The sequence below is a fragment of the Lingula anatina genome, chromosome 10, assembly GCF_051362555.1.
Source record: "Lingula anatina isolate TDL-2025a chromosome 10, LinAna3.0, whole genome shotgun sequence".
In the NCBI taxonomy this organism is placed as follows: Eukaryota; Metazoa; Brachiopoda; class Lingulata; order Lingulida; family Lingulidae; genus Lingula; species Lingula anatina.
In genome coordinates, this window is record NC_141776.1 from 12887730 (window position 1) to 12899739 (window position 12010).

The window sequence follows — 12010 nt, forward strand, 5'->3', positions numbered from 1 at the left end:
TCAATCACACATACCTTATCAGTGATAAATCAGACAACTATGTTAGCAAATGCGATACGCTCTGCCAGGTTATTTACTCTCTATCTTTCTCTTACTCAGGGATATACAGGATACTGATGACAATCCATTTTGAAAATAAGCATGAACTGAACTTTTTTTTTTCTCCTTTTTTTTTTTGGCTACGTTTTTTGTTAAAAACAACTACTAAATTTGTCATATATATATGCTGTTTTAGAACCAGTGCTGTAAACAAGATATACTTCACTTACAATATTTCAAAAGAAACCTCGAAATATGGGATGCAGTACCAAAGGGGAAAAGGGGAGGGGAGGGGGGTCTTTTCTCAGTAAACAGGAACAGGAAATTTATCAGGAAGTTTATCTACCTGTGCCACAGGTGACTGGTTAATTTTCACCTTAATCGCCACCAGAACTTGCCAAGGTACACGATTTAACTAATTAATATGTAACCCATACAGTTTCCTATGAATTCAGTAGTTCCCAAGAACTTACCAAGAGGCACACAAGTGGGAGAGCCATATGGAGTTTTTGATCTCATTACTAATACTTTTCTTTCAAAGCTTTAAATCCACTACCTTATCCACTGATAAAAATACTACCTTGTATATAAACAGGGTATGAATTTTCTTTTTCAGTTTTGATCTTTTCAATGATTTGCATCACTGAACTGCCATAATGAATCTCTGAGTGTTAATTATTCCCCCTCCAAAAAATCATCCATAACTTAGCAAATTTAATCTTTTTCAACACAGCAAATAAATATATGAAAATTATCAAACACAATGCCAAAAACCTTCTACCGTTAGTTTATGTCTAACCTTGATGAAAAGAGAGAGAGAGAGAGAGAGAGAGAGAGAGAGAGAAAACACTTACCCAGATCATCAGACTTGGGCCTGGGTTTTTCCATACAGCGCCTGGGTCCGTTCTCTTCCCAAATGTCATTGGTCCAGTTGGAAAGGTAGTCGGACTTTGGGCGTTCCTTGGTGGAAGGAGGCGACTCTCGGAGCAGAATGTCATCTCCCTGTAAACAATTACAAGATATGCTATGAACTCAATTTGTTGACTTTAGTTCAAAGTACTATAATCAAATAGATAATTAAAATAAATAAATAAAATGAAAATTAATTTAAAATAAAAAATAAAATAATTCTCTTAAATATTACTGCCTACAAAATTTGACAAAATAATATTTATTCAATTTCACTCAAAGTTGACATTTGGCTTATTGAAAAAATGCTGAGATAGATCAAGTGTTTGAACCCAAAAATTGGTTTACTGATAAAAAAAATTAACGCATCATGTAACAAGATGTCATTTTCCTAAGTCAAGACTTCAGCTTCAGAAAGTGCATGTATATGAATGTGCATGCTAGTGTACCTGAACTTGCATGTAGGTAATTATTACTTATTATACTGGATCTAACCATACACTCTGCCCTATTCTTCTCTTCCTACTAAAACTGCTCTAGGGGCAATATGAAACCAAAAAGTATGTGCCATAGGGCATCAAATGTTTCATATCCTGATGTGGGGCCTTCAAATAATGACAAAGGGTTTGGCACATGGATTAATGTAGAAACCTAATGCATTAGTCTCTCTGTCAAAGTGTAGGGGCCCTGAAGGAATAGCTTTGCTATGACAATATCCTTGAAGCATGGATAATGAAATTCAACTGGAAAAAAGCTTGGAAGAAAGGGTGGCTTGACCTTTGGTGCAATTATAATGAGCAATTAAATACCTCTTTTCAATTATATAGACTTACTATGTTATTAACAAGTAAAAAGGAAACAAAACCCAACCAACGACCTCTTTTCGACCTCTTTTCAATTACGTGTCTGTTATCAAATCTTTACAAAGAAAAGTTAGGTAACATTCTGACCAAAAGCCAAAGTGGAAAAATCTACCTTAAGGCATACCTATTTAACTTCCGGATTCTTATGTCAAAGTCATGTCACAACAAGAATATACCATAATAATGCAAAAAATGTCAAATCTGCAGTGCAAATCTTTTAACTTCTACACGATTTTTAATAGCACTATCTTAAAGTTTATAAGTTGCTTTTTTCCAAAAACATATTTATGTTAAGTTCTTAACATTCCTTAAATTTCCAAATAGCTGACACCAGTCAAATATATAAAGAAAGAAATTTTTACTCAGGTGTGACTTTATCAGTAATTTTAAAAAAAATCACAATAATATTAATAAACAATTTATACAACAAAGCAGTGATAAACCAGCTTAAAATGCACATTGGTCATCAAATTCTGGTGGTCCTAGAGAACTGCCTAAAAATTGAGAAAAACTGCAACACAGCAGTCTCTAGGAGTTGAGTGTGTTAGAGAAGCACTTAGGTATACAAGTGTTATCACATTGTGTTGGGTGTGACATCACAACATGGAACAATCACCCCAACTGAACTGATTTATCAGGCAGTGGAGCACAGGATGCTTAAACTGAAGAAAAAACTTGATATTTCACAAACTTGTCCTTAATAAAATTATTGCTTTTCTTTCATTTTTTATTAATATAAAATGACAGTAGTATTGCCCTCTATTTAATTCGTCTCTTCAGAATTTTACACAATGTCCAACTGCTATGTCAGCTGGTGTTCAGCATGCACAGGAAATCATCCACTTTTTCTTCATGAAACTTTTAGAGAATTTTGAATATATGTATTCCCCTAATTCCATTGTTTCCAATAACTAAATATGCAATCACATTCTTTGCCTTTCAAAGTTATGTACATGAGAAATTATTTATGTTTTATACACCCAATTTCTTTAAAAGGAGCATGGGCATTTGAAAGTGACCAATTTTATTGGAGCTTCTCCAACACAGACACAAAAGCATTGGCCAACACGGATGCTAAAAGAATGAACAGGCAAAACTTGGCAAATGAGTATGCCAAGGAATTACCAGAGCAGAAATTCACTGGCAAATGGTTATTTCACTTCTGCATATAAATTACTGTGTTATGCATAGAAAGCTTCACAGTGGAAAGAAATATTTTTTTCTGTGTAAATCATCAAAAGGTGTTAGAGCTATTATTTCTATGTTCATATATCACACTATAAGTACATAGCATCTAGTAAGAAGTGCAATACTCTGCCTGCTGCAACAAACATTTCTTGCTGAAGCAGCAAGGTGCAGAAAATTATTCTACTTTACCCAAATCAATTTTGTTTTTACAAGTATGGAGGGGGGACAGGGGTTGAAGACGGGAGGGTTAGAGACCACCCTTTTGGCCAGGAAAAAAAATTACACTTTCAACTTAATCCAGATCTCTTATTATCTTTAAAAATAATAAATCAGTTTAATTGGTTAAACAATATCAATTTCATTTCTGTATTGGTAGAGGTCAATATGATGGAGTGGTCTTTAGTTACGAATTGTAACCACACACTGTGCAAGTTATGTTGTCCCAACTTAAATGGAACTGCAGCCTTAGTTCAGATGTATGCTGTTATTCAAGCATGTTAATTTGTTATTGCTGCATGCAAAAGAGAAATATAATGATAAGCACTACAAATGAACTGTTACTAGATTATCCATTTGCAATCAATATCAAAACAGACTGCAATCACTACGAGGGTGCTATCTCACAGCAATTGGAACACGAACTTACTTTGAGTGACTCGCTGCTAGACAACACGCTGTCTTGAATGATTCCACTGTCGCTACTGCCACTATTTGATGCTGCCACTTCCTGTCTCACCATGGCAGCCATTTTTTCCAGCTCAGCCAATGGAATGTGGCTACTTTTCCTTCTTCGTGGCTGACCTTCCTCGGCGCCGTCTGCTGCAGATTTGGAAGAATCCCTTCTAGACGGACTTTCAGTTGTTTCTGAGGTAATAAGGTGATGAACATCATGTGATAAACGTTTCAATCCCCCAACATTTTCTGTCGTGTCTTCCTGACCCAGGTCCGCTGAATCGAAAGTATTTCCACGCTGTTTACCGAAAGCAGATCGACGTGACCTGACTACAGGGCTGCTTATTGCAGTGCTCTCCTCTGAAGGTTTCACACAAGGCTTAGGACTACTGGGTCGAGGTGGTTGTTCAAAAAGAGACACTGGGGCCAGCGAACTCGCTCCCCCTCCTCCAATACCGCCATATGTGGAGTGACTCCGTATAGGCGGATGGAGAAGAGAGTCTTCAATCTGTTTTTTAATCTCCGGGGATATAGTCCCCGTGCTGTTGAAATTTCCAATAGTTTTGCTCCGTCGATGTCTCATACTTTTGCTCCGCGGAGCCCCTGGATATAATCCTATGTCGTCATCCTCCTCACTGAATGTCACGATGGGACTCAAATGTCCCAGCTCATCAGAATTCTCGGAAAAAACTCCACTGGTTTTGGGCGAGTACCCTGGCAGTAGTGTCAGACTGGGCGAAGTTGGGACAGAATTTGAAACTCTTGGCAGACTCTCACCAAATTTGTGCCCATTTCTAGGGGTGGAATCGACAATGAGATTTTTCAAACGCTCCCGCCTTTTATCCTGAAAAGATCGACTTTTGCCAAACATCCTTCGAAATATCCCAGGGCTTTTTGGGCTTCCCACTGGCGACTCTTGTATAAGATCCTCGATACGAGGTGACCCTGCAGAGTAAATAATGTCACTCACTGGTGACTCAATTTGTTCTCTACCCTCTGGAAGAGGCGATAAATGCGTTGGCGAAAGAGGGGACCCTGTCTTCACATCAACATCAGCATCCCGGGATTCGGGACTTGTAGGTTTGGGTGAACTGCAACTATTACTGTCAATTACATCCACCTTCTGGGCCTCTTTAAAGCTCTTGCTTCGTGTACGGTTCAGTAACGAGGACACTTCATCATCCTGGGTGGCCAATGATAACCTGGTCATCCGGTTGTCCAGTTCTGAATCGGTCAGCGATTTGACCTCCCGGTTGGACTTTGACCTCATCAATTTTTCCCGTTTTGCTCGTAGCCGATTCATTGCTGGACTTTCCTTGTTCGGCAAAGACAGGATGATTCGTCGATTAATATCCAATGGACTAATTAACTTACTTGTTTTTTTATCACTAGAAAAAGTTTCTAGGTCATCATAATTATTTCCATTAAAATCCAATGAGGCACTGCTTTTTCCACTTTCTGCCTTGTCTCCCACAAAGAAATTCACCTTGGGCGAGGATCCTCCTTCCTCGGAATCCTCATCAAACAAATCCTCCTCCTCCTCCTCTTCTATTGAGGTATATCCTCCTCGACTGGAAACCTGGAAAAGCCTGGTGAACTCCTTAACGCTTCCATCAGAATCAAAACTGGTCTCCTTCCTCGTCACCAAGAGTGAGTTTGTGGGGAGACTGTAACTCCGGCGATATTTGTACACTGTGGAGTCCGAGTGGTTCTGCCTGGTTAGGCCACGAGGCGTAGCTGTAGGAGTAGTATTACCAGCGACCCTGGTTGACCCAATAGTCGTAGGAATGGATGTAGTGGTCCTTCTCCTACCAGTGACTCTCCTACCAGAGGAAGATGTAGGTATGTCCCTACAGCTGATGTCTCCTGGACTAGAGCCTATAGACTTTTCCTCTACCACCTGAACAATGAGAAGCAGATGATATATGCAGTGTTAGTAACAGCCCAGTCAAGTCAATAATACACTGGTTCATATGTGGTCAGTTATACCAAGTCAGTGTCTTACAAGTGGTCAGTCTGTTAAATAAATAGCCATAACCATCACCATAGCCATGCAGGTGAATAGCCAGCCCATGCCCTCTCTCTCTAGGTCAGTAGCCAGTTATAATGCAAGAAGTATGTTAACACAGCAATACAGACTCATCACAGTCAGACAGGTTCTCATGTGCAATTTTGCCATTTAGGTTCTGCTCAATAAGTATCAATTTTTAAGCCCATAGTTTGAAATTCAGAAAATGTACATCATAAATTGGAAGAAATATTTTTTGAATTAATGAAAAACAAAGTAAATAAATAAAATTTAAAAAGTAAATAAGAAAATATAGGCACCCACATGTTGGAATAGACTCATCCAACTCATGTAATATTACATGCAACTGGACTAGCCCATCTTACATCAAAAGGGGTGATAGGTGATCAGAATGTCTTATCTTTTATCATGCCCTAAAATTTCAGTTCATGAAGTTGTTAGTCAACTTGTTCCCTAGTTACAAAATCAAAAATATATGACAAACTAACTAATTTTCTTTATACTTCTAGAAGTTTCTGGACAGCAGAAAACATATGGGAATTCAAGGGAAATGCAAATCTTCAGTGCCAATTTTTATCTTTGTTAGACAAGAATAGAAAGCAGACGTTGTCATCAATTTTGCAGACGACTTCATGAATGAGAACATGTCTGGTAAGTGCTGCAACTGTCGATATTGCTGGCTTCTGACCAAGGGGGTAGATTAACACATATACAAGTACATATATGCAATACATACCCACATATACAAATACATATACAGTACCCCATGCATCAGAGACTTAAAATTTATTTTGAAATTCAATATTTACAAATTTCGATTTTTTTTTAATACTAGAGCCTTTCATTATGGCCAAACAACACCCACATCAGGGAATTATTTGATTATTTTCTCAAAAACATTCTGGCACTTTCTAAGTTATGTATGATACATGGTTTTTCAATTTCTGAAGTAGAAAAAGAAAACTAGCAAAAAAACAGGATGAGAAATAATGAAACTGGGATCATTTCGGCTAAAAAACTGAAAATTTTCAATTATCCTCTGAAGCACAGGGTACAGCACTGAAGCAATTATCTGATATACCAATCAACATAACTCAATAAGTCAACTGAATAAGCTAAATGCACCTGCTATTTAATCAAATACACATGCATACAAACTCCTAGAAACAAAACTCAATATAAAATACAATGATGACTTGGTGAGAAACACAGCAGGGTCACTGAAGAAAGGGGTATAAATTGCTTCATGCAGAGACTAGAAGGGTTTTGTTGAAAATTAGATGGAATGTGCCACCTGTAAATATTGTATTTGATAAATGAAACTCAATCAGAAAGTTTTAGAACAATGCAATACTTGGAGAAAAACATGGGAATGGGGGTGGGGGTGGGGTGCACTTAACAGGGAGGTAAATATTTAACCATTTTGAAAAAAAAATTATGAATAAATCAAGAATGTAATATTCTGGGTGAAACAGTAATCAAAAGTAAAAAAAAAAAGTCTTGGTTCAAGAACAGAAAACTCACAGCAATAACGTCACAACAGGAACAAAGTAATTAAATTACTTTGCAGACCTGTTTGGCCCTTGTTTGTAAGGAAATAAATGCTAGAACATACAAAGAAAACTACAGTATGCTTAATCCTTTCATCTTGATTACCACAAGGAAGGCATCCATCAAGTATTTAGTTATTTCTGGATCCCACTTCTTCACTCCCCCCCCCCCCCTCTCTCTCTCTCTCTCTCTCTCTCTCTCTTAATCCCAAACATATACACACCATCATGTACATCAGTGAATTTTACTGGAAATAAATACACTTATTACAGTAGAATATTTGCCCAAATGCATACAATGGCAAACTTATCTCAAACAATACATTCCAACCTCATAACTTGAAAGATTAGCACTTTAAACCCTTATAAAAGACGTAACCTCAGCATTAAAGACAATACTAGTACTCATTTTAGTGCGAACGAGGCAGAAATCTCATCTAAGACCCCAGCTTTTGCCACCTTTGAAAATGTTGTAGAGCACTTAATCTGGGATCATGCTTTAAAGCTGTCAGCCTGATGTTAGGTCACAATACAGACTAATTAATTTACAATGATCAAAGCAACAGCTCTGCAAGGTGCTACACATTTTCCAACACAATAGCATATCTGGATATAAGAGCAATCTCCATACGTATACTCACAATGGTCCGGCTCTGAAATTTTGCTTCAGCCTACATATAAATCCACCTAAGCACTAAGGGCAAATTTTCCATCAAGACTTTTGTATCTTATTTATGTTTGTTGCCTTGGTCACAGAAGGTTCTGATTAATAAATAACCTCCGAGTCCAGCAAGTCTGTACTTTTAATATGAGTAATTACCATCATTAAATAATTTCTCTGAAAAAAAAATCTAAATTTATCAAATACTACTAATTGCTTGGATAATAGTCTTGAATAGGTAAGTCTCATTTTCATCATGTTCTGTTTCTGAATTTTTCTACCTCAAAAAATGAAGAGAAAAAAATACAATGGTCCATTAACAGATGGAATTTTGGAGAAACTGGCATAAAATATGACCCCAGTTCCTATAACATTTCTCTGCAAGCATGACATAATGTCTCTCTTGCTACTCGAATTTCAAAATTGGACATTACAATAGCCATGGTTCATTTAACTCGTAGCAGGGAATATAGCATTAGAAGGCGTTTCACATGAGAGCTTTAACCCCACAATTGGTCTCAACTTTTAGCCCAAAATTCAAGTCTACATTGACCTAAAACGGATCCGTAATAGCTCAATAAAATTAGTTCACATTTGATTTGCTGCAAAAATGATGCAGTAATTGCTTCAGTTCAACAGCTCCTTTATTTAAGAAGTCCACTAAGGATTTATCTTGAGATAAACTACACACACTTTCCATCTTTACATTTAGACCACTGTTCAGGCTTAACTAGTTATTGTCTGACCACAGCTCAACTTTCAGCTATTAGCTTAAGTTGAAGAAAAAATTAATGCTCCTCAAATTACTATTTTCCTTACTGGACCTTAAAAATAATTCATGGTTCAACAGATGGCCGCTAATTATAATAAAGTTGCAAATAATATCTTAATACCATTTCTTGGAAAGGGAAGAAATTTATTGTATCTTATAAAAAGTAATGATATCTTTAATCTTAGTTTATACATCACCATGGCAACACATTAAGGAAAGGGTCCAATGGAGAAGAGGTCTACAAATCAAATCATTCATTTCACAATAACTTGCTAACAGTTTTTGAAATTCGGAACAACAGAAGTCCTTTCTACCTGTATCTCATTGTTTACCGCAGGCTATCTTCAAAGTGGATGCGGCCAAATTTCTTGTTAAACCCTCACTCCTTGCCCATAGGGCCGCAAACAAGACAAAGACAAATTGGAACACTTCATCAGCGTACCAACTCCAAAGTTTGCATAATCCTCCTCAAAACGGGGACAAAACTTCCTTCACCAGAGCAAGCTTGAGAGGACGCCATTTCTACTGCAATCAAGTCCATCCCCACCCCCATTCAAGGTGTTACCAAATTACATTGTCAAGGGCAGGAGGGCCGTTACTTCCCATTGCATAAGACAGTACACAGGAGCATCCAGCGTGAGGATGAATTGCCTTAATCAACGCATCAGATCTACAAGAAATTACATCACTTGTAAACAAACCCTAAATGGCGCCATTTCCATTCCGCCCAAGGCTAATCCCCTTCCCCTTAGGGCTGGGGAAAAAATAAGAGTCCATTATTTAATGACCCTTCCAACAATAACCTGAGGATTTTGTTTTGGTCAGATATAAACAAACTAAACAATATACGGTTCTGCTACGTGAAAAATTGACGCAAGAGGGATTTGGAAAATTATCAAGCTGTGAACTGTATTTGTTGTGTTACGATTTTGAGGATTTGTGGAAAAATGGAGGTTTTAACCTCATTTATAAATTGATCGCTTCATAAACTGGAAGTGGCTCGAGGTGTTGAAGTGACCACTTTTAACTTTACACAATGCATAGGATTAAATATTGTTGTATTTGGGGGCTGGTTTGAAACTGGGGAATAATGCCTTTTTGACCCTATTTGTAAATTAGCATCTGCACGTGTGTCAACAAAACCAGCGCCCATGAAAAAATGTACATTGTTGAAACAGAAGTCAGGATGGGGTTTCTTTTCACTATTTATTTGCCACTGGTTCTCGCCAACAATTTCATGGCTTTTGTTGGGAATATTCATAACTAGGTCAATCAAGATTATAAATACTTAATAATGCCATCAAAACAATTTTCAAACATTGTGACATTTTGGGCGAAAGCCAAATTCCAAAGAACAATCTTGTATATACATGGTTTGTTTACATAAAACTGTTACAGTAAACAAACTTTGGATATATATACAAGAATGTTATACCTTTAAACAAAAATTTAACTTTTAAGTTACAAAAAATCCTAATTCAATCATACGATAATCATCCAGTAGCTTTGTTTTGAGGACTTTTATTTGTCAAATTCAAATTAGAAAAACAAACAGTTTCTCCCATCAAAGTCAAAAATACAATAATAATATTATTATTCACGAGTACAATTTCAAAGCATTTTGACTCACTACTGCAAAACAAACTGTATACAAACAAACAAGACCTAAATCTTAACCAGGTAAACAAACATTTCACCTCCGAGCATATATAAACAAGAAACTTAACACTTGTTTTCTCTACTCACTATGTCAAAATTTTGCTTTCCATATTTGTATCAAGTTTTACCGAAAGTTACAACTGCAAAATGTGAGAGGGCATATTGATATTTATTTAAAATTTTTGACCAAACTGTTAGTGCACATGAAATAAAATATAATTACCCTCGTTAAGGCTTGCATTAGGCAGACAAATACCTCCAATGTCAAAAAGACATTTAAAAGCATAACAATGATAAATTCATTAACCCGAAAGGTTTTTCCCACAAATTTTAAGAAAGCATGCTGCTCCAGCATCTACAGATATGTTGATATCAACAAATACACTCTTCACTTTTCAATACTATTTCATCACACACAAGAATGTGCATGCACACGCACTCACCAAATGAGTTTCAGCCAATCCAATAGACTAGAAACTCTGCGCTACAAAATCACTTTCACCACCAAATACTATAAATGACCATCATCTAATTCACTGAGCATCAAAATAAAACTGCCTACTTCATCTCATATATATATGAAAGCTCTTATGCGGTATCAGGATAGAAGGTATTATTAATTACATGACCCAGGGTTCAATATTTTTCAGCAAATAAGCTGTAAAATAATTTTCATGTACATTATGGCAGGCACTTGATTAACTTTACAGCACAAAAACTGGTTTGAATTATCTTTTACAAAAAACAAAAATATTTTTAAGAAATTGAAAAAAGTCCTTACTTCAGGTAAAAAGTATAAACTTGATTTAAAAACCAGGTACACTTTTTTTTTTTTTTTTTTGCAATCCTTGCCTGACTCTAGTGGTCAACCAAATGACCAATGTCCAAAAAAATAACTAATCTTCCATATTCATATACTTGATCCACATGAATGAATATAAGATTTTCCCTCCCCTAAAAATTACACCATCTTTCACATATTTCAGACTAAATTGCAATGCTGCAATAAGAAAGTTAGTCAAAGAAAAAGAAATCTTTTCTCATACCACTCATTTCAATTCCTCATGACAACATTTAATGTTCTACTTACGCTCTGCTAAAAATTCTTGACCATCACAAAATTGACCAACTGCCCAGGTGAACGACCCCTGTGACCAAACGCTCTGTCCAGCTATTTGGTCACTTTGCCACTGGACTCTCCCTTTTAAGCCAGGATAAACAGAGCTCGGATTTCTTGACCATGCACTTCTTAAGAGTTCCCCCGGGATATTTTCACTGCCTGCAAAGTGCTGGATATTTTGCAACTTGGTTTATCCTTGCTGCAGTAAGTGTAAAACTGTTTCTTTTCCCCCCTTGATATTGATAAATATCAATGGAAGTCTAAAGACTTCTTTTTTCAAAGAGTAAAAACTTTTTGACTTGCAGAGACTTCTGATTCTATGAAGGCACTCTCAGGCATTTCAGACAAATAAAATTATTTCCAATAAGGGTTCTCCAACTTTATACTTTTAAAAACTGCCACTTATTCTGGCATTGCCGTTTCCTAATCAACCAATCAAAACTGAGCAAACTGGTGCTAAAACTTCACCCGGCCCAACAAAATTCACTGACTAATTCCACAATTCAATGAGCACCCAAGGCTAGAAGGCACTCTTGCAATATGACAAT

At 36.7% G+C, this 12010-nt stretch overlaps 1 protein-coding gene across 2 annotated transcripts in view; it reads right to left on the bottom strand.

Annotated features, from left to right (window-relative positions):
- Window positions 1–12010, bottom strand: part of LOC106178424 (uncharacterized) — an 85283-nt gene that overhangs the window by 17442 nt on the left and 55831 nt on the right. Inside the window, exons 9-10 of one of the 2 annotated variants that reach the window (XM_086997573.1) lie at window positions 3646–5571; window positions 894–1041 (exon numbers count right to left, since the gene is read on the bottom strand). In XM_086997573.1, the coding sequence (XP_086853699.1) occupies window positions 894–1041; window positions 3646–5571 (2074 nt within the window). The remainder of the gene's footprint in view (window positions 1–893; window positions 1042–3645; window positions 5572–12010) is intronic. The other variant, XM_086997574.1, reaches the window with a different exon arrangement.